The sequence below is a fragment of the Eumetopias jubatus genome, unplaced genomic scaffold (assembly GCF_037043125.1).
Source record: "Eumetopias jubatus isolate StellerSeaLion01/CBP00866 unplaced genomic scaffold, mEumJub1_p1.0 scaffold_8, whole genome shotgun sequence".
Lineage (NCBI taxonomy): Eukaryota > Metazoa > Chordata > Mammalia > Carnivora > Otariidae > Eumetopias > Eumetopias jubatus.
The window spans coordinates 58,127,205-58,151,441 of NW_028274814.1; the positions used below are offsets into that span (position 1 = coordinate 58,127,205).

The 24,237-nt window shown below is 38.0% G+C and overlaps 1 protein-coding gene across 1 annotated transcript; it reads right to left on the reverse strand.

Moving 5' to 3' along the window:
• Positions 1-1,361: 1,361 nt before the first annotated feature.
• On the reverse strand, positions 1,362-6,581 carry KCNJ8 (potassium inwardly rectifying channel subfamily J member 8). The gene is made up of 2 exons (XM_028113284.2): positions 6,208-6,581; positions 1,362-2,262 (listed from the first exon to the last, which is right to left on the reverse strand). Exons 1-2 carry the CDS (start codon positions 6,579-6,581, stop codon positions 1,362-1,364), a joined length of 1,275 nt encoding a protein of 424 aa, XP_027969085.1.
• Between the last annotated feature and the right edge of the window lie 17,656 nt (positions 6,582-24,237).

Below are 24,237 nucleotides of genomic sequence, written 5' to 3' on the forward strand. Positions count from 1 at the left end.
ATTTGAATATATTAATGATTACCTATCTATTTCAAATGCTCATAAATGAAGTAAAATAAATACAAACCCCAAATTGGTGTAAAACGCTATACAAGAGCTCAGCTTTCCGATGTTCAGCTATGTAAAATAGAAGCATAAACCCATAGTCTCTCAGCTTAGTGCTTCCCTGGGTGCCCTCATCCCTTCCCTGAAGAAACAAGAGCTAAGGATGATTAGATCAAGTTCTGATAGAAAATCTCACTTTAACAAGTGAAATAACCCTAAACCAATATATGCCAGGCCTGAATTCAGGAAGAGAGCAGAGTTTTAAGGGAGTTTGGAGATCCAAAGAAAAAACATCGTAAGATTTCCATGATACATCAGATTCAGATAGAAGAGCTAAGAAAACCTTTCAAATCTTGGAAGGAAATAAAATCAAAATGAAACAAAAAATGTAGTTCCTTGGAATAAACAATTTCAAAAACAGGAAGATCTGAGAGGTGTTATCACTGTATGATATCTCTTTCACATGCCTCTAAAAATGTTTTTTTCTACCTTGAGCTTTGACTAGGGATGATTTTGTGAAAGAGAAATCACAAAACTACAGTGAATACAAAGAAAATATTTTAATAAAATATTCAATACAGTATTTCCCTGTGGGGGCTTTTAAGAAGTGAGAAGCCAAAAGAAATAACTGTCACTTTTGGGAATCCAGTCCTAACATCCAGACAGGAATGTTCTTAGCTTTTCTCCAAAGCTCTCTGTCCAGTTCTGCCAACGAGGAGGACGAAGAAACCTGCAAAGGTCACTGTGAAGAAGTAAGTGACTGAACACAATCAGTTTAGAAGCAACTAGAGAGAAGCAGTTTTTGCCTCAGGCTTCTTACCAGGTGCAGCATCTAGAAAAAGGAGAAGGCAACATACTGGTTGATACACAAAAGGTGTTAACAGCACCCTTTTGGGGTTCCCCTCCCCATCCTACTTGCATTTTCAGAGTGACCAATGGAAACAGAGAGATCTGTGGTTTCAAGCACTAAGCATTTCAAACAGAATCATTCCTTGGCCAACTTTGGTATTCAAGGTCTATTACTATGAACGGAATTCTTGGGTTTCAAATTGAGAGAAAGGAGAGCATACTATTTCCTATACATAATAGAAACATGTCACTGCAAATACCACATGTGTGAGACAAGTGTGAGCCATGAATCCTCCACCTTGTGTTACTGGTTATTGAAACAGAAAGTGCTGTTGCTTGAATAGGAGTATCATTTGGTGCATGAAGACATAGAACAAATTACTGTGTTCTGGCTCTGGTGCAGTCCGACAGTGCTTTGCCTAAACCACCAACACTTGATAAAAGATTTTCTTGAGGTTGGCTTGCTGTCATGATTCCGATGTATTTTGATTTCCTTCTGGAGTCATAAATTGTACCTTTGGCACCATGAGGGATGAGTTGTTCCTTCGGATGGAGTTGTTTCTCCTCATGGAATTGTTTCTCCTCATGGAATTGCGCTTCCTCAGAGAATTTTGATGGGATAGTTCACTCTTCTGGAGGGTCTGAATCAGGATGGAAGGCTTCTCATCCAGCTCTCGGGCACTGCACCTGGGAGCAGCTACTTTAACAGTGTTGCCAAATTTGGAGTAATCCACAGAATACACTCCTTCCTCCTCAGTTACAATAGACACAAAGCGATGGCCCCATTGGATCTCCTCAGCGATATAGGAGGTTCTTGCTTGTGTGGTAATGCCAGTAGTTTCGACCACTCCTTCCAGAATCACTATGACCTCTAGGTCTTGGTTGGCGAGGTCAGTTGCTGAGATATCGTACAAGGGGCTACGCTTGTCAATCACGTGGCAGATGATCAAAGGGGCCACCAGGAAAATGTTATTACTCTCAATTGGGTTATCAACAGGAATGTCCAGCTGGTGAATAGGCACCACCTCCCCTTCAGGTGTAGTTGTCTTCTTCACCACCTGGATGCGCACTGAGGCACTTATGATCATACTCTTTCTTAGGTCGCCCACTCGGAACATGAAGCACAGCTTGCCATTTCGGACAGCAATCACAGCATGGCGGCTGAAAATCAAGGTTTCCGCCCTCCTGTGAGCCTGAGCTGTTTTCATGAAAATGCAGCCCAACATGACTGCATTGATTATCAAACCCACAATGTTCTGGAGAATCAAAACTGTGATGGCCAGAGGACATTCCTCTGTCATCATTCTCCCTCCAAATCCTATTGTCACTTGAACTTCAATGGAGAAGAGAAAAGCAGAGGTGAAAGACCTGTAAGGAATGATATCAGAAAACAGTGCCATCAGATCACATTTTGAAGAATGAAATAACATGCCAAGCTCAATTTTCCATTTTCTTCCTCCAAAGGTTATTAAATGCTTTTGAAAGGACTTGGCAACTTGTCAAATGCCTGATTCTAAACACAGCACCTTCTCTCTCTCCCTCTCTCTCTCATCGGAATGCATCTACTTCCAGATTTCTGGAATACAGTTCTATTGTTTTCTGTGTCATGTAATGATGGGCCTACTTATATGAAGGCATTAAAATAATAAGTTAAAATAATAAATACATACTTGTATTTATAGACATATTTTACTTTGTGAAATACTTTCACAATTTCATAGTTTACTTGGTGAAACTTCTTTCCAGGTAGATGTTTGTTATTTATTGCATATCTGAGTTTCAGTGACTGGAGTCATGTGGGAAGATCCTGAGTAAAAAGTGAACACTTTATTATTTATAACCCTTAAAATCATATTCATTGGCTAACACTTATTGCATATCTTATACAGAGAAAGCACAGTGCTACAAAAAGGTGGTACAAACATCATTCAAAAGTATTTTTAATAAAAAAGAATGATTTAATGTTTTGCCATTTGGAAATAAACCTTTTTTAAAAAATTGTCTCATTTTGTCCTCTAATTCTAGAGAATACTGAGGCTATTAAAGGAAAAATCTGAGGCAGAGATTAGTAAGTAACTGTGTCAAGATCACATAATTAATGAGAACTCGAATCCTCTCAATTCTGGCTTGGTGCTCTGAAAGAGGCAAAGGGAGAGTGAACAAGTGTCAGTATTTTCTTGGAAAGCTTTTTCAAATTGTACATCTCTTCCATATATCTCAATGTAAACACTGATTTGGTAGGTCCAAGGTTGACCTGGGTTAAGATTTTTGAAAAGCTCTCAGAGAAGTCTGATTTATCCCCTTGCTTAATATGCACCACATTTGGTTATTCTTAAGATTAATTTATTGGCTTAACTTACATATCTTATACTGCTGTGACTTCTTAACGAAAACAGGGTTAGTCCTGTGTTTGCCCCCAACGCCAATTTCAAACTTCTCTAATTTTACAGAAGATTAACCACGCATAGGCTATCCATATTATCTATCCATTAATGCCATGCACGAGTCAGCAAAATGCTTAAACATTTGAATACTGAGTATACACACTGCACTTTGGTGCAACACCATGAGTGGTAAGCATAAATGATTCTTTAGATTACCTTTTAGGTAGGGTGTGAAAAAAATGGCCTTTTTAACCCTTTAGCCCCTGCATCTAAAAAGATTCATGGAGAACCACAATGATTGCTTTTTACACTAGTTACACAGATCTGTTGTATGATCCAAAAACTCAGTGAAGAATAAGAATGGACCCCAGGGGAGGGGCTTGTACCCAACATTGATTTCGAATAATGTGGATATACTTCATGGAGCAGCCTGGGGATGAATATTCCCAAACGTTTCGTTTTAATGGATTGAGGGACTATTCAAGTGCCATATTTTACATATTGTTTATTTTATGAATGAATTTAATTATAAACATTATATGGTAGCAAGACCCAGCCTTTTATGGACACCTGTCATACTCTCAAAAGATGAAAGTGTTCAGTTGCTTGTTTGTTCTGCTACAGAGGGAGTTAGGCTGAATAAGAAGAAATATGTTGGTTTATTTTCTGACTCATGTTGGAAAAGTCATCCACATGAAAGGGAAAGTGAGCCATCCTAAAGTGAGAATGGTAAAATGTTATTTGGACATACTGGTAAAAGTAACCATCACAATAAGGTGTGTCTAATTTCGATGAAATGGGGGGACATTAAACCTCTGAAAGGAAATGCAAAGAATAAGAAACATTATTAGCTATCTTTTAAATCCCCTTTGGGAGAGAATAGAGATTTTCTGTTTCTATATTTTTGGTGAAAAAAATTGTATTATGTACGGCTTGTTATGATTAAGCTGTATGTTGAGCTTAAAGCACAAATAGTATCATAACATTAAAATAAAATTAGTAAGATTTTAACCTTAAAAGATGTCACGTAATTTCTTTAAGGTAAGAAGTGCAATTAAAAATGTGAAAATTGTCACGCTAATAAGATCAACTTTATCTCATTGTATTTGTGACACCATTTCTCACAGTAAACTGAATTCTCCCAGCAGAAGGAATGCATCAGGGGAATGAACATGCTTCAGAACACATCTGGGTGGAAAATGAAAGCTAACATTAAAACAGCTTTTAACAACCAGTGCACTCCATAAGTTCTTTCCAAAAAAAACATGGAAAGGATGTCACGTTGATGATACATCTTTAATAAACTGCTTTATGACTTCTTTTTCACAGAAGCCAACATATTTGTCTCGTAATTAAAATCTGTCATTTATTTTCGAGGCTTATCATTTTCGTTTCTATTATCTCTTTTTATGACTGTCTACCTCATGTTTATTAAAAATTTATCTTGCTATGAAAGTGATTCACCAATATCAGTGCCCGTAAATTTCTTAAAGAGAAATATTATAGATAATGATATTTGACCTACAAATGCCTGTTAAACACAGTGTTTTAATTGTTTCCTTTGTATCTGGTATGCTGATGATCACCAACATTTTTCATCTATATTTTCTTGGAGACAAAACTTTGTGAAAAGTTCAAGACAAGAAAATAATAGCTACTTGGTGATAAAAGCAATAGATCAATTCAATGTATTTTTCTCTCCTCAAAATCCGAGCTGAAATCTGTGACGTGTGATCCCGGCACACAAATGCGGCATCCCTCCCTGATACGTTGGCATTGCGGTTACTAAGGACAGACAAGTTCACAGTCTGGATTTCCATTTCTTGCAGTGGTATGCTAATTTCAGAAGACTTCAGGGTCAGCAAAGGTCTCATTCTTTACAGTTGCCTGGCAGAATGGTGCTTGTTCAAGTTGTTTTGCTTTGTACACTATGTGAATTTGGAATATTACTCAGAAAATGTCCTGGCAAAGTTTCCAGTATTATTACCATTGTTTCGCTTCAGAGTGAATATTTTTGCAATTGATATAAATGATCTCTTTCTGTCTTCCAACAAAACAAATTAAAAGACAGATCATCCCAACTAAATGTTCTTACACCATGTGAAAATATGAGGAGAATGACTGAAATCAAATTCATTTTACTTACTTTTGAAACACAATGTAAGAGAAAGAAGCAAACGTTAGGCAATCTGAGGACTGTCTATTCTATTAAAACTTGCAAAGAATTTGCAAAGAAAACCACAACATTAAGTCACTCCTATATAATCTCTTCCATGAAAAACTTGGGCCAATTTCCATTAAAAACTAATTTTTTCTAGTTCTGCATCTTAGCATAACTTTTAAATTTTGGAATCTAATGCAAGCAACCAGATATTTAAGATAATCTTGATAAAGAAGGGCTTATATTTATTTATTTCATTTTTAGTGGATTTTTAATCTAGGATACCTCTCCACCAGTATTTTCCCATTTTCCTCATGATTTCTGAAAATGTCACAGGTAAGAGAAGTCAGGGAAAAATATTACTAGCATTTGCACAATATTTTTTGTCGACCAGAGACATTTATTTGTGGACACCGGAACTATGGACAGCAATTGTTTTCATACTAAATACTGACTGTGTGCTTTTTTTTTTTTTTTTTTGAGTAAGGAACTCTGTGGAATCCTTTGAACCGCAACCATTCTTTAAATAACTGATAAAGTACCAGAAGGATTGAAGCTCCACGTTTTCAGAGACTCCTCATCCATAAAGCTTCACTTAAAAAGATTCTTAATGTGTTAGATTAGTTTTTTTTCACTTCTTTGTGTCTGAAGGTACTAAAGCAAATGCTTTATTTCGCTTTCAACAAAATAACTGTGATAGAGAAAGGGCAGTTTAATATTACTTTCTATACTGTTTTCAATCCCTGCCTCATCCCACTGCATTCTTACCTGACATTAGTCACACAAACAGTGGACTCCAAACCACTTTTCTCCATTCCACTTTTCTCCATGTAAGCGTAGATGTCCCCATGGGCAAAGGCCACCAGCCACCACATGATGGCGAAGAGCAGCCAGCTGCAGAGGAACGACATGGTAAAGATGACCAGCGTGTGGCGCCATTTCAGGTCCACCAAGGTAGTGAAGATGTCCTGCAGGAATCGTCCTTGCTCACGGATGTTCTTGTGCGCCAGGTTGCATGCCCCACTCTTGGCGATGAAGCGGGCTTTGGGGAGGCGGTCTCGGACGCGCGGCTTGCGCAGATTCTCCGCCGCTATGCGCGCCAGCACATACTCCTCGGGGATGATGCTCTTTCTGGCCAACATCGTCCCGTCACCATAGCCCGCCTATTCACCTGTCTCTGACCTGCCTCTCCTTCCCTCGGGACGTCCTCCTGCATAAGGGAAACGACGATTTAAAACTTTCCCTTCTCCCATTTCCTCACCTCTTCAATTCTTGCATTCAGGGATATGTCCATACGTTCCAGGTGACATGCAAAGCTAAGGTATGATTTTATCAATCTAAACACGAATCTAGTTTGTGCTTGAGTTCTGGGATCGCAGAGAAGAAATTATTTGGTCTGAATCGGAACTGTTTCAATTTTCCTTATCGTTTTGAACACATATGGGCATAGCCTTAGTTAAACAAAACCAGGAGCCTTCCTGTAAACAGCAGGCTCAACGATAATTCCGAGATTAACCGCGTCTGTAGATTAGTGCAAAGATACAAACATGCGGCGTCTATGATGAAAATTAAAGCCAGCTGGGTATCACGATCCATTTATTATTTAGACGATACAGCAATATTAAAAGTAAAGAGAGTAAATTCTTCCTCCGTTATTTTTAAGAAGTACGCAAAGAAAAGGCCGTGGCCTCTTGCGCAGTATAAATAACATGTTTAGTGAAATTTGACAAAATAATAATAAGCGATGTGCTCCGTAACTTGAAAATGATGAAGCATTTTACGTTTTAAAGAAGTATGAATTGCATTAAAAAAAAAAAAAAAGAAAAGAAAAATTCCCAGTGGACTTCATAGTATTACAAATTGAAAACTTTCCAGCGAAGGGATCAAACATAGAAGCTGCAAGAAAAGCCCGGACAATAGCCCGCGGGCTGCAGACAGAGTTAAAAGAGTGCCCCGAAAAGTCCATCCAACACTGTAAACCTCTGCTGTGTTTGGCATTTTAAATCTTTTGCGGTGATGCGAACAGCCTCCCCCTCCCCTCCCCGGGAGGAGCGTTGAAACTTACAGACTCTGGGCAGCGGGCGCTGCGGCTGCACCTCCCTACACACGCCGGCCGACCGCGGGCAGGTCCCTCGCTCTCCCATCCCAGCGCGCGGGTGCAGGGACCGCGAACGCCGGAGGGACAGATCCGGGGGCCGCGTGTCCTAGGGAGAAGAGTTAAAATAATAAAAGGTGCAATTGAATCTGAATGCGGGAGGGCTAGAGGAAGGGGGATGGGTGTGGATCTTCCCCTCCCCCTGCTGGGCTCTACTCCCCGGGCCGTTGCTCCGAACGGAGGAGGGGCCGGGGGTGGGGTGGGGGGGGGGGGAGAGGACCTTGGGGGTGATGCTCCACAAATCAACCTCCCAGTTCCGGCTTTGACGCGCGCCAGACCTCCGAGGCTGCCGAAGTTGGTGAGGTGGAGGCGGGAGGGGAGTGGGGGGAGGTGCATCCCGCGGAGGTAGGGAGCCGGCCAGAGGGAGGGGCAAAGGGAGGGTAGGGAGGGCGGGACCTGTAGAACCAGCTCTTTCCCAGTAGCTGCAACCGCCCGCTGCCAGCTTGACCTTCTCGTCTTTAAAAGGCTCCCTGCTCAGGAGAGAACTTATGAGTCCAAGTTCACTGACGTAAAGAGAATTTATTTTTTATTTTTATTTTGAAATCTGGGGAGATACTTAAGATTGAATAAAACCAGATATAGAGATGAGAAAACAGTTTTTCGAAGTGTTCAAGCTGTATGCACACATTTATTTACATTAAATTTCCATCTAGTGGGGATGATACAGGTGGAAGATGTTTTGGAACCCACTATAAGTAAAGTGTTTCTTCAGCCAAAGCTAGTTCTCAGGGAATTAAGCACGCGCGCACACACTCGCATGCAACGACCCCCCTCCCCCCCAAAAAAGAAGAAAGAAAAAAAAAAGTCGAGGTCTTTTCCAATGAGAAAGTTTACACCAAAAAAGGGATAACCGTCAACACTTTAGAACTCAAATGGCCATTCTTCAGTACTTGGTTACTTTCTGAAATGTTGCAGGTTTCTCATCTTGTCTAGATGATCTGAATGATAAGACAGAGCAATTGCGCACAAGAAGGGTTATATAGTAAATATCTTTCTATAGTTTTTTAAATGGGCTCCAGCAAAGACAAATGTGCTTTCTCCCACAGGTCAGGCCTCCTGATTTGGCATTTGTGTTAATGGAAACTTTAATTCTTGGAAATTTCACGTATTTTCCAAGACTCAGGGCAGAAAGCGTATGGAGCATAAACAGTGTGTTCATTTAATTGCCAAAAGACCTAAAATTAGTCTTTAATAAAGGCAATGAAGAATTTTTTCCCATTGTGGATAGATCTGCTTAACCCCTTTCAGCCCGGAAATGCTGTTAGTGGCAGCTCTCATCTCTACTGATGTTAATATTTACAGTAATTTATGTAGTAGGTTTACTCTAAATATGTGGGAACTTGATTATTTAATCCCCTCATTGTTCTATTTTACAGTTGTGTTTAGTGTACAACTTACTCCTTATTCTTTTAGCTCAGGGAACATTCACTGAGCACATTTTCATCCTTTTCTGAAGCATTTGTTTTTTGTTTTTTGTTTTTTTAGGTTTTTATATATAAAATCATAGTTGCTGTTCTGAAGAGGCAGACAGTTGTAGTAAGAGAAACAAGACTTTGATAATAAACTCCAGTACAAGCAAGGATGTGATTAGAACGAGAAAGGGAAATACAACCAAAGTGTCATAGAAATTCAAATGAGAGATATTAAGACAAAGACAATAAGGAAAGCTTCATAGATTAATTGACATTTGATCCAGTCTTCGGACCAGATATATCTGGGGTATGCAGAAAAGCAAAGAAAGGATGTTCCATAGAGTCCTAAAGTACTCCACAGTATTGTGGAGTACTGACCAGAGTGGGCCATGTTTTAGTCACAGCACTAAATGAATTAGCACTGATGAAGCAAGGTCAACAAGATAGCCAGATTGGATGCCTGAGTCCAGGGTTGCTGGGGCAGCAGACTCTGTCACCACTCCTGTCAACACATGGGTTATTCATGTCCTTGTCCCCTCCATCACTCACCCCCATGAAACTGAGGGCTGCTGGAGGGCCGGGCTGGGGCCTCTTTATCTTTGTGTCCTAAGCCTCTGGCCTATCACAGCTCAAATGACAGAGGTGCTGAAAAAATACTCTGGAACCAATGCATGGAAAAGGTAAGGCTGAAAACCACATCCGGGGACTTGAAAATAAATGCATAGACGGACTTAAATGCTCAACAAAGGAGTCGTGGCAGTTTTCAGTAGGTAGAGACAAGCCTTGGAAAGATTTGGATTAGAAAACAACACAATAAGTCTGATTTAGTATGACTGATCAGGAAGCAGGGGCTATAATGGCTTTGGAGTTGCATTTCTGAGTAGAGTTCCTTGGGCTCCAAAACTCTGTGATTGGCAGAAGGGGATACTGGAAACTATTATATTAATTAGAGAAGAAGTGAGCTCTGGGGTTAATAAGTAAATATATACAAAAGGAATGTTACACAGAATCAGTAGTGGGAGAGGGAAAAATCAGAGCTGACTGTGGTATTTATTGTGACCGGGAAATACCGCTGACCCTTGAACAGCGCGGGTTTGAACTGCGCGGGTCCACTTCTAGGTGCATTCTTTTCAATAAATATAGTACAGTACTGTAAATGTATTTTCTCTTCCTTGTTATTTTCTGTTTTTTTATATTTTTTAAATTTAAATTCAGTTAATTAACATATAGTGTATTATTAGTTTCAGAAGTAGAGTTCAATGATTCATTAGTCTTATATAATACCTAGTGTTCATTACATCACGTCCTTGTGATTTTCTTAATAACATTTACTTTTCTCTAGTTTACTTTATTGTAAGAATACAGTATATAATGCATATAAAATACAAAATGCATGTAACAAACTTGTTTATGTTATCCATGAGGCTTCCCATCAAAGTCAAGTGATTAGTACAGTTTTTTGTGGGGGAGTCAAAAGTTATACATGAATTTTCAACTGCAGGTGGGGTTGGCCCTACTAACCCCCAAGTTGGTCAGAGGTCAACTGTATTTATTATTGATTGATATCTGGTTTCTCTCCCTTTTGATCCTCCTCTTCTCATATTATGGCCCAAATATGAACATTTAAATTTACCTTGAGAAATTTGTTAAGGAAATTAATTTTTTAAGAACACATTTACTACTTAGGGCTTCTTTATTGGTCTACTTCTTAAATCACTATTTTGCTATCATCTCCTAAAAGTTACATGTGTTTTCTTAACTGTTCTATAATTTTCCTATTTGTTCTCTCAAGAGTAAAGACTACTTTGTGCACCACTCTTGAGGAGACCAGTAATAAATTTAGAACAGAGTTAACTTTTAAAATCTTATGATTTTCTTGACTATAAGACTTTAAGAATTCTGTTAGAATCTGTTCATGTTGCATACCAGAGAAATTTATGCAACTGGGAAACAATTCAAGGATATCTGTTCACTTTTAAGTAAACATCTGTTAGGTTCCTTTTAGACCTTATGAGCATTTTATTTGTGGGTAAATACATTTCTGCAATTCCTGTTCTCCTAAAAACAAAGTTTGTCAGGTGCCTTCAAACAAGTGGAGAAAGTATTAGGCTGGTGCTTTTCCCAATTGTCTGCTGCTTTGATTATCAAGTGACAAACTAGTGTAGTCCTTGAAAGTACTCTCCAGATTAAGGGTGAAGTCCTGGCATTTAATGACCTTGCCTTTGACTAGACTTGTGAATTTCGAGGTCTTGGACTTCCTGAGCCATATTAGACATAAAAATTTGGAGAGTCTTCAAAATGACAATGGAAACGATTCATGTTAGCAGCCCAAATAACGGTTGGTCTATTTGCTTGGGATGCTGCTTTATTAGTGTCCTCACATAAACCACTTCTGGAACATATTGCTTGGGAATCAGCTTAATAAAACTGTTACATAAACTAATAATCAAAACAGCATGCTATAAACTCACTTTTTTTGAGTTATCATGAAATGAGAATGACAGTACAACTCTTCTTATTTATCTGTTCCAATGAGTTTAGAGAATATTTCTTCTTGAGATATGTATCTATTTATGAACAAAAAACCCCCTCACTATCCTTGAAATTAGGCCATTTCTTTAAGGATAACCGTCGGCACCATTTCTTTAAGGATAACCGTCGGCACCATTCGTGCAAAAGAATCCATTCAGCTTGCATGCTCAGCTCCTTAAACTTATGCCAGCTCACAGGTGTGGATCAGCAAGTCAGGAAGGGAGGCATTAATAACAATCACTACCTTTTAATGTACATCTAGGTGAACAAAACAAAGCCCCTGCACCAAGGCATTCTTGGGGAAGAAGCTGTGAGCAAGCAAGTAAACGAGTAATACATTATATAGTTATCAATGGTGTCAAGATTTAGAAGGAAAATAAAGCAGGGGAGTCAGTATTGAAAATCACTGGAGCCAGAAATTGGCAATTTTATATACAGTTTAGAAAAGGCCTCTTTAAGACTATGGACTCCGAGAAACAAACTGGGGGTTCTAGAGAGGAGGGGGGCGGGGGGATAGGTTAGCCCGGTGATGGGTATTAAAGAGGGCGAGTACTGCATGGAGCACTGGGTGTTATACGCAAACAATGAATCATGGATCACTACATCAAAAACTAACGATGTACTGTATGGTGACTAACATAATAAAAAAATAAATTAAAAAATAAAAATAAATTTAAAAAAAAGAAAAGACCTCTTTAAGAGGTGGAATTTGAACAAAGGATTAGTCAGGTAATCAACGGGGTGGGGGGCGTGGTGGCGGGGGGGTGCGGAAGAGTGCTTCAGGCAGCTCAAGAGCAAATATAAAGGAAATGGTTTGGTGTGTTCTAAGAACAGGAACAAGATCAATATATCGAATGGAGAAGGGAAAAAGTAGGCAAGTTGGGCAAAGTGGCAAGGGAATTCACTGATCTATCCATCTCTCCATCTACCCAAAGAATAGATAGAGTCTGCATATACTAAGCTCTGAAAAACATTGACCTAATCCTTGATAATGGCTACGCTGGGTTGTTTTCTTCCTTTTACACACGAGTCTATTACAGTATGGCTAAATGACTTATCTGAAATCAAATACCTAGGAGATGAAAAGCTACAACTCAAAACATCTAATCCCAAATCCTATGCTTTTCTCACTGTACAGTATCTCAGAGGGATGGTTGTTATTCCATTGTTCAGCTATATGAGAAACGCCTGGTATAATTATTTTATGCCCCTCCAGGCTTTTATTGAGTGAGGATAGAATAAGATATAAAATCTTTGGCCCCAAAATGAAAATATCTTTAATGAAAAGCTTTAAATACTTCTAATAAAAGTTCCCCTGGAGATTCTCTTGCTCAGTCAGGTTAGGAAAGTTATAGAATTGTCCTGAGCACAAGAGGACACAATCCCTATGAAGTGCTAGTGCTTACTGGCCTGTAGTAAGGACTTAATAAATGTTGGTTCTTTTTTATCATTTAAATTCAATGTAATAACATATAGTGTATCATTAGTTTCAGAGGTAGAATGTAGTGGCTCATCAGTTGTCGGTTCTTATTCATCTAGTGGACTGGTTTTGGTTGGGTGATGGTCCAAAAGATCTCAGAGCTGGGTGTGGAGGTGGGAAGGGGGAAAGGTATAGACCTACAGATTCCTTTAACTGTTGGTTAACTATCTTTCCTAACCTAAGACTAAGGAGACATGACAATATCATTTTATAGACGTGAGAATTATTTTTGAGACCTCATTGACTTCAGAGTGCTAACTAACCAACACTTGTACTGGTTTCTCCTCAACTCTTGAATTGAATCAAGACCCTAAGAACTGAAAAGAAGCCAGGCAAGACCCTGGTGGTAAAATAAAGACCTAGAAAGTCAAGCTGTCTGTTTTACTATACTAATGTCTCCAAGAGAAAAGTGGTTTCTTCAATCAAGTAGAAAGTACCTGTGGTAATTATTTTCTGCCAGCAGGGCACAAAATGCTAGTACTAAATAAAGCTGGTGGGGTCTCTTCCAAGAGAAGATGAGGAATAGTGGCGGTCACTGTTCGTTTTTCCAGGCCTTGAAATTAATGCTTTGATATTCTTGTGCCAAAGAAAGGTAAGTTCACCTGAGCCTGGGATCTTTCTTACCATAGGACCTCTTCACAGGTTTTTCTGAAGCTCTTAGGGAAAGAGCAGTTCCGAACAACGTCCTGATCTATTGCTAGACTTTCACCTCACAATGTTTTGAAAACTCAGTGACTCATATGGTACGTGGAAAGAGAAATCACAATTTCCACAACTCTCTGTAGGGTGATTCCTTATTGCCACCTTTCGAAAGTGCCAGTTGCGGAAGGGGTTATAGAGGTTTAAAGTGATATTTAGACTCCATGATCATTTGCCAGGATTTTTTTTCCTGCTATTAAGTGACCTGGATTTTCCTGTAGGTAAAAATTATTTATGCCAGGAAAGCTTTCACAAAGTCATTTTTCTAAACAGGTTCATATTAGATTTAAATATTTGATATTTGTTACTATTTTAAAATGCCAAATTACCTTACTTATTGTTAGAATAAATGGGGTAATAATATGATCTTTCTGTAAACCTACAGAAGTTTATTGTGTAGTTGGGTCAATCTTTTAAAAAAATTGAGGAACTGGGGAAGATGCATGAAATATGCCATAACCCTTTGTTTAAGTTCACAGAGTTTTAGAGTCAGAAAGATGTGGGATCAGTTGCCCGTTCTGCCACTTACTTTGTTGGTGGCTTTGAGCAACATACTTCATCACTCTAAGCCTGGTTCCCCTTCTGGAAAATGGACACTTTAACATCTACCTCTCAGAGTTGTATAGATTAAATTAGGTGAGTATGTAAAGAATTTAGCGCAGGCTGATACACTTAAAACATAATATTTTCTAAAAAAAATTATAACTTTGATACAACCTCCTTAATTAGTATTTAATTAACTTATCATTTGTTATTCGAATATTTTCTTTACCTGCTTCTGTTAGTATTTTCTGGCCAGTAGTCCATAACGATGGTGATAACAGGCATATTCTTCTCCTTAGTGATTTTGAGAAAATGCTTCCAGAATATATAATTTACATAGTTATCATTTTAAGGTAGTGTGCTCTTTCTACTTTTCTAGGTTTTTAAAATTAATAATGGATGGTGAATTACATAAAATGCCTTTTTAGCGTATATCAAAGTTATCTTTTTGTTTCTTCCTTGGCCAATTAATATGGTAAATTAAAGCACTGGATTAAAAAAGGTCAAATAGTTTTTACATCCCTGAGATAAACTGCATGTGGTCATGGTGATATATTATCTTAATATAAGGCTGAATTGTTTTTGATAATATTTCTTGAGGATTTTTGCATCAATATTTATAAGTGAGATTGGTCTGTATTATTCTGTCTGTTCTCTCTGCCTGGTTTTGGATGAAGGTTATGACTCTTTTTAATTTTAATTAATTATTTTTTAAAAAGATTTATTTATATGAGAGAGAGAGAGAGCACACGTGCATGTGTGGCGGGGGGTGGGGTAGATGGTGGTGGGAGGAGCAGAGGGAAATAATCCTCAAGCAGACTCTCTGTTGAGCGCCAAGCCCTGGGCTCCACACAAGGACCCTGAGATCATGACCTGAGCCAAAATCAAGACCCGGAGGCTTAACCAACTGAGCCAGCCAGCCAGGTGACCTTTTTTTTTTTTTTTTTTTTTGGAGAGAAAGCTAGTGTGCAGGGGGAGGGGCAGAGGGAGAGGGAGAGAAAACCTTAAGCAGGATCCACGCCCAGCATGGAGCCCAATGTTGGGCTTGATTTCATGACCTGAGCTGAAATCAGGAGTCGGACACTTAACCTACTGAGCCCACCCAAGCATCCCAGGTTATAAGTCTTAGTAAAAAGAACTGATGCAGATTCTTTCTCTGTGGATTGGAATAGTTTGATTGGATAGGGATTAGCTCCTTGAAAGTGCAATAATTTTGAAATCATCTGAGTCTGAATTTTTTAAGGAATAGTTCTTGGCTCTTTAAATCCTCTTCACTCTGTGTTTTTCTTTTTTCCCTCTAAGACCCCTATTTCAGGCCTTCTAATACTGTCCTTCATATCTTTTCATTATGCTTCATATTTTCTATCAGCTTGTTCTGTGCTGCATTCTGGGTACATTCCAGAACTGTTTTCATTGGAAAGAAATCTCTCATTATCTAAGCTTAATTGCTGTTTAACCTGTCCATTGAACTTTTAATTTTAATGGCTCTTTTTTTTTTCTTTACTAGTTCCAGTTGTCTTTTCCAAATTAATCTACTTTTTCTCGCCTTTTAAAAACCTGTACATACAATCATATAACTGCCATATGGATCACAGATCAAGACATAAAATATGTCATCTATCACCCTAGATTTCCTCCTGCGCCTTTGCAGACTAACTGCTCCCTCCCAGAGCTAACTCTGTTATGACTTTTTTTGCCTTTTTGCTTCTTGTTGAGTTGTGTGTACATGGGCTCCTACAGTCGGTGCTCTTCAGTACCTGACTTCCTGTACTCCGCATATTTGTGAGGTTTGGTTACATTGTTTTATATGTGAGTATTTCATTGTGTGAAGAAACCACCATTTATTTGTCCATTCTCTTGTTGATGTGCATTTGGGCTGTTTTGGGGGTTTTCGGACTCTAATGAATAAAGCTGCTATATACATTTCTGTACAAGTCATTTTGTGGACATAAGCACTCATTTCCCTTGGATAAAAGCCCAGGCGTGAAATTGTTGAATCCTGGTATAGGCACATATTTAGGCTTAGAGAAACTGCCTGTTTTCCATACGGGTTGTGCCATTTACATTCCCTTCAGCGGGCTATGGGGAGGTCCAGCTTCACCAGAGCTTGCTATGGTCAGTCTTTGCAGTTTCAGTGATTTATTGTCAGTCTTTGTAGTTTTAGCTGTTTTTATTTGCGTTCCTGGTGAAGAATGATGTTGAGCACATTTTTACATCCTTATTGGCAAACATACATATTTTTAAATCTCTTATAGATCGTTTTACTATTTCTTTCTTTTTTTTTTTTTAAGATTTTACTTATTTATTTGACACAAAGAGAGAGATAGCGAGAGCAGGAACACAAGCAGGCGGAGTGGGAGAGGGAGAAGCAGGCTTCCCGCGGAGCAGGGAGCCCAATGCGGGGCTCAATCCCAGGACCCTGGGATCATGACCTGAGCCGAAGGCAGACGCTTAACAACTGAGCCACCCAGGCGCCCCGATCGTTTTACTATTTCTAGTTCTTGTGCTAATATTCCTATTTGTTGTGTCTCTTGCTTCTCATCATGGTTGTTCATTTCTCATGTGGTTCTAATTTTGAATGTGAATTAATTCTGTTGCTTTTTATTCCCTTTTCAGGAGATCTAGGTTATACCCCAACAGACTGATTTTGCATTTGCCCTTTCCAGAACCCCAAGGATATCAATATTCTAGAGCCATTTTTGTATCATATCTCAGCTTGAATATGTCATCTCACCATTGTAAATTTGGAATCATATCAATTTTTTAAGAGGGAAAAAGCTTATTCTGTGACTTACAAAATAATCCCACATAATAATATTAAGATGTGGTATATGTAGTGGATTCTCAATACTATTATTTCATCTCAGAATGTGTTTTTCAAATTATAAAATTCCTCTCATCGCCATTTAATTGGATTATCACAAAAACTCAATGAAGCTGACAGAGTAGTTATCACGCCTTTTTGTTTTCCTTTTTTGCAAATGAGGAAATGGAAACTCAGGTTTTAAATGATTCATCCAAGGCCACACATCTAATATGTGATAGAAACAAGACTAGAACTCAGGTCTTCTAATTCCTGGTCCAGTTCCTTTTTTCAATATATTCTCCATAGGCTAACATAATTATTCTTTATTATATATCACAGACCATGTAAAGCACTTATTTCCAAGAGAACTCAATGGATTCACTAACTGAATCATCAGTCTAGTATAGCGCATAGCCAGGAGTATGGGCCTTGAGGTCGTACTGCCTGAATCTCTGTTCCATTAAACCTTGGGCAAATTAGCCAATCTGAACCCCAATTATAAAATGGTGATAATGTCACCTCGTAGAATTTTTGTCAAGATTAAATGAGATTATACTTATAAGGCTCATATCATATCTGCTCAATATATGTTAGTTGTAATTATCCTTTCATCAAATTTTTTAATGAGATGGTTTATGCAATATGCATTCTACTGATACCTGAATTGATTTCACATTGCTTTCTTTCCCCTAGAAATTTTGCTTTTCTCATGTTGTTTGACACAAGATGGTACTAGACATTACAGAAATTATATGATATTTAAATCATAAGTCTTTATGTCATCTCTCTGCTTTATTGGCACACATAGCTAAGCTTTATTAAAATATTATTTAAGCCAAGAATTTCTCATGAAATATTAGGCTTGCTAATTTTTTCCCTAAGTTTTTTGGCCAAAAGCCTAGATGCCTTGTGTTTCCAATATAATATTTTACTGTATTTAATATATGCTAGAAGTTCAGTCAAGTGGGAACAAAGAAAAGAAGCTCATTTTTTTAAGGTGAAATCTTGTACCCCAAGTCACAGCATTTTGCCACCTCTTTTTTCCAGTTTGCCAATGACACAGCAAATTTAGTGCCTTGGCCAAGTGTTTGGCACTTGTAAGTGTCTGAGAGTGACAGGTCCCTGGGAGGAACTGGTGCCCTATCTGAGGTATGCTTATAATTGTCCTATGTATTGGGGATCCTAAAATGGGCGAGAGAGTGTAATTCTAGGTGGGTGTTACTGGTTGTTTTGAATGCATGGTTGTGAGAAAGTGTCTCACAGGCTGTGAGTTATGCAGTCATTCCCACAGGGAAATAGAACTTGGGCTTAAAAAGTCAATATTTGGAGGTGATTACTTATGGCAGGAGATTTTGTTTTGTTTTCTTGTTTAAAAGAAAATTACATCCTACTTTGGACTTTCCCTCTCTCTGGAGCAAAGGTGGGACCATGTAAAGAATGTCCAAAGGGTTTAGTCAACCAGCTCACTCTATTGCTCATGTGATGAAAGAATGGTTCTCCCTCCCTTAATTTTTTATTTTCCAAAGGAAAATAATCAGTAGCCAGCTCAGTAGCATCACTCTTTTTTTGAAATTACTGGTTGTGATTTTGGTTTGTATTCTTGCTTTCATTGCACTCTCCAGACCGTGTTATGTCTTCTCCGGCATAGGATATTACTTCCAATTGGCTATATTATCTGGCCACAGCTTTTTAGGCCAGAGGTCAATCCCTGACCCAAAGTAAAGTAGTGAAAAGTTGTCCAGTCATGCATAAGATAGAAAGATGAGCTGCACAAAATAGATTCTTTGCTTGATACTTTGAAAAGGACAATCTGAAAAGTGGAGGTAGTTGTGGGCCATGCTAGATGATTTCATCTGAGATAGGAGTGGTTGATCAAGGCTACATGCAAAGTGAGAAAGAAGTGGATGGAAGGATAGAATGGCACAGAACGGTAGAAGGAAGCTGAGAAGCTTGAGATAGAGAGATGGATTTGAGGGAGTGGGCTATCCCCAGACAGGCTGTTAGACTTGGCCCAGCCTGCACTTGTCCTAGGACCTGATAATTCTGCTTTCCCTAGATTTTAAGGCAGATGTGTCCTTTCAGCCTCTCCACTCCCATTCCCTGGTGCTTAAAGTGCCATCTCTGGAGACAGATTCATGATTTGGAGGTGATTCATTTAAATTCTAATCTCAGTTCTTTCCCCCTATAAGTACAATAAAGATAGTTATTTCAGAAGATTTCATACTATTTTTAACATACCAGAAAGTTCTGTACGACCCTTACAAATAATCTCCTTGAATCACACCTGATTTACTCAAAGGTGAACACACAGCAGATATTCATTAAATTATTAATCCAGATGAAAAACCCAAGTTCGTTTTCCTATAGCATCCCTTAGTAAGGAGACAACCATCTTTCTTTCATAGATGCCCAACCCAGGTCACTACCTTTATGACAACAATTATCATCCCTTTGTTGAACTAAAAAGAGCCTGATCACTATAACCCATCAATATATTGCCATGATTATCTTAAAAAATGATAAAAAAAAAAATGTTGAATCTCCTCTCACTGGAAACACGTTCTATGATCCATCTAGAAGTTAAATGTCTTCCTAAAGTGGCATTAGGCCTAGAAGATACACTTAAAAATTACTGTGATTATAAGAATTTCTCTTTATGCCATCCATTGTGGGCACCTGTATTTGACTTTTCTATGCATTGTATTAATATGTGGTGAAAAGATTCATGCAGCTTTATTCTTTAAGACAGCAAGGTAACAGTGAACAGTTATGTGCACATGGGGGATGGCATGCACACTGGGTGAGGATTTGGAGGATATGTTGTAACCTGTGAAGGATGCTTAATGGTATACATTAAGGGATTTAAACAATTGAGAATTCTGTTTATGTCTACATTCAAAGGCTTGATAAACATTTTGGATTTCTGAAAGATTAATTTTTTTTAATTGCTCTTTACTTAACTAGTGTTGGAACAAAGCCCCAACTACTATGGGTCAAAGAGCAAATACCTAGATATGGAAGAGCTGGTCTAAATCCACTTGACTCTGATAACATTAAAGGTCAATAGTCTTTCACTTAACAATAACTGATAATGTGTATAAATAGTGCATATTGTAGCTCTAAGAGAAAAACGGGAATGAAGTGGCATTAAGCAGTGTTGTGCTGTTGCTGTTTATGAACACATTACTTATTTTATGCAGTGGGCTAATTAAGTGATAAAAATAATGCTCAGAAAACAAAGTTCTTACAAGACAAAACCAGAGAGGGAGACAAACCATAAGAGATTCTTAATCTCAGGAAACAAACTGAGGGTTGCTGGAGTGGTGGGAGGTGGAGAGATGCGGGTGCTGGGTAATGGATACTGGGGAGGGTATGTGCTATGGTGAGCACTGTGAATTGTGTAAGACTGATGAATCACAGACCTGTACCCCTGAAACAAATAACACATTATATGTTAATTTAAAAAAATTAAAAAAAAAAGACAAAGTTCTTTGTCATTAGTATGTAGTATATAACTGCAGATGATCTGTGATGGTTGGTGGCACAAAGGTCACAGAGGGCATTCTTCTTAGAGTCTACTAACTTCTTTAGCCAGGTATGACTCCCTTGATCTTTGTCAATTTAGAAAGAGGGCATTGGTGACCATAGTGTGAATGGCTAAGAGAAATTTGTTACTACCCATAGAAAAAGAAATTATTTATTTATTTTTAAAAGATTTTATTTATTTATTTGAGAGAGAGAGGGAGAGCACGAGCAGGGGAGCTCGCTGAGCGAGGAGCCCGATGCAGGGCTTGATCCCACGACCCAGAGATTACTACCTGAGCCCAAGTCAGAAGTCAGATGCTTAACCGACTGAGCCACCCAGGCACCCCAAAAAAGAAATAATTTAAATCTTATATAGTAGATATACAGACAGAATATGTTAACCTTCACATATCAGCAATGATGACAGCACCTGTAGAAAAAAAGGTGAAGGTGGTAAGGGGAATAATCATCAAATAACTTACCTTCTTTCCATATTGTGAAACATCAATAGTGAAACCTACCCAAAGTTCTCACATTTATGGACTGTAAACATTTGGAAATATGACTCCAAATTTAGCAGAATAATGTATAAATGACTCGACAGCTAATTCAGATGTGGGGGGAAAAGGCTTTGCCTCTTTGTGAAGACGTTTTCCCCTTAGAGTCCATATTGCTGATTAAGCCACAAAACAAAAGAAAATAGCATTCAGAACCCCAGTTTATATCGTCTAGGTAAGATTCAGTTCATTTACCTCTACATTTCTTTTACGATGACACTGAGTGTCAGTGACACTGAGAGGCCCGTTTTAGCCATCTGGAAGAAGGTAATGTCAGGAAAGAGGCAGGAGCATGTGAAAATCACCTTCAGTATTCTGTGGCTCCATGTTATCATAACAAAGAGAGATTACATGATGACTGAGGTAGACCAGTGATTCCCAAACTTGGCTAGTTATGAATCTCATCTGGAGACACTTGCTAGAAATACAGCTCCAAGCCCTTTCATTGGAAAGTCTGAGTCAGGTGCACCTTACTAGTGCTCGAGAAAAACTGTTGGGAATGATGTGTAGTTACTCAAGAAAAAAATAAACCTAAGTGACAGGACACATCCTGTTGACTACTATTTCTTATGCTAAGACACTAAGATGAGAAGATTGCATTTAACTTTAGATAATGGGTCAATATTGGAATTCTCATGGTCCTGTAAATCACAGAAGTCCAAAGAGTATAATACAAAATAAGTGATAAAAGATATATTGGAAGATAACTATAAAAATTTATCAACAAACCTTAGGGAAAAGTCCAGACATCCAGCTATTTAATTAGAGATGTCATAAAATTATTGATACAGCTGTTTCACTTAATGGAAACTTCCACATAGAACCTATATATAAAACTAGTGAAGCGCAGGACAAGTGGCAAATGTGAAACAAAATTGCCAAAGCAGGGTATTATCTCAGCAATTGGTGTTGATTTACATCTGTTGATCATCCTAGTTGATACTCAATAAGTGAAAGAATAAGTGATAGAATAATAGCCCTATTTAATCAAGCAAAGAGAAAGAGTAATTTATTATATAATACCAAGCCAGTATATTTTCACAGTAGAATCAACACAACACAGGAAGTGCAGAGAATAACCCAGAGTTTTAGGCCCATGGCTAGTGGTGAGACTAATCAATGGGTCAATCAACTATACTTATTAGGGCCTACTGTGGGCTAGATACTTGTATTAAATGTAAAGGACATAAAGAATAAACAGACATGGTCTCAGACCTCAAATATCAGTTATGGGATCTCAAATACCAGTCTTCTGGTATCTAATCTAGAGCTAAGCTGACTTTTAAATGGATCATGAGTAGTAGCCCAAGAATAGAGGATGCACAGTCCTTCAAGAGAAATTTTTTAAAAACCTTGAAGTGATATCAGTAACCTTATTTTTCATATAAATCTTTATGCATTTATTGCTTTTAACAAATATTAAGGAATTAAAATTTATAAAATGGATTTTGTTAATTAAGTGTAAAATTGGGGAGTGTAAAATTTGATTAAGGCTCATCTTTTATAGATATGTACCTATTTACTAAAAAATTATTTCGAGATGAGTCATTTCTATATTCAATAGATCATACATATAGCATAATAGATGATTAAACAATTAAAAAAGTCATTCCTGACTTTATTCAGTCAGTTCAGTTTTGTAAACTATTAAACACTCAAGTGACTAAAAGTTATGACGGAACTAGTGACCACCTGGGTGTCAGAATGAGAAATGTGATTCTCAGTTTAGTGTCATTAGCTATACTGCTGTTGACATATATATTTACAAATACTGTGAGGGGGTACTATTACGGGTAAATCCCCATTTCTCTGTGAGAATAAGGAGTAAGTTGATAACCAGCACCATGTAAATGCAGCCTTACAAAACATTTCTTGCCAGAAATACTTTGAGGAGATTGGTAGAATTTTTAGAAAATATTTTCAAGATTGATTTAATAGTTATTGATTCTGTTTTGTTTAGCTTTCAGGAAACATTAAGAGGATTTTTCTCAATGAGGTTTTAGATATACAACAAAGGGTGACAATTCAAGCTAAATGACACAGAACACACCTGTCCATCCTTATGGAACTTATTTTAGGTAAACATCAGGACTCTATATTTAGGTGAAGGCCCAGTCATATATGCCAGATAAACTAGTATTACAGATTTCCCAAGAGTGAGTACACAATACAATAAACTGAACATAAAAGCTACAGAGAGGGAGCACAAATTCTCTTTTTCTATCAATCATAATTCTTCAAAATCTAACAAAGCACACGGTCTTCATATGAAAACCCATAATGTTTATACTAGATGGGCAGAGAATTATAGTAGAAAGCTTTGGCTGCTTAGTATGACAATGCAGGTAACTTTTAGTATTTTAAAATTTATTAATTTATATTTAAACAAAACATAACACTAATATTCAATCCATATTTGATGCACTCTTAACATGTACATTAAAATTAGAATAACACTTTGATTCACTTTTTTACACTTGCATTAAAGTTAGAGCAGTACCAAATGGATATACGTGTGACACCACTGGGCAGAAATGTCAAAAAGAAGTATACTCTTCCAATAGACACTTGTTTCATATATATATTTATATAGGCAAACGAGGCCACTTGCCTATGCTCCTGAATCTTGAAAATGTGGAATTTTAGGGCTCAGGATCATAACACATTTAGTGGTGAATTAAACCATAGAGAGTTTTAGCTGGCCTGCCATGGAAGGGCTGAATGTATTTACTCTTTGAACTTTAGTCTGGAAAAAGCACATTATTCCTGATACCTTAGGAACTCTGTCCTGCCTGGACAGGGAAACATGGAACCTTGAGTATAATTTTTCAAATATCCAAACTTCTCCCATGATCTTTCTGGTTAAGGCTTGGGCTTTCCAAAGCTACCATAAATGACTTCTTGGTAGCAGGAAACAATTTAGATGAGGAAGAGACTGTTAAAGGAAGCATCAGTATTGCTACTAATGGTAATGAACACAGAGAATATTTTCATCCGGTAGATAATAGCTTTGAGTGTTTTCTTTTCTCACTGATTAGAAAACCTGACCTCTTATTCCTCTTCCAATAACATCTGGGGACACCAACAAA

Excerpts from the sequence above, each read along its gene's own strand:
- KCNJ8 (XM_028113284.2), bottom strand. The coding sequence starts at position 6,581 with ATGTTGGCCAGAAAGAGCATCATCCCCGAGGAGTATGTGCTGGCGCGC. Across the intron at positions 2,263-6,207 it reads GTTTGTGTGACTAATGTCAG|GTCTTTCACCTCTGCTTTTC; the intron begins GTAAGAATGCAG and ends CATTCCTTACAG.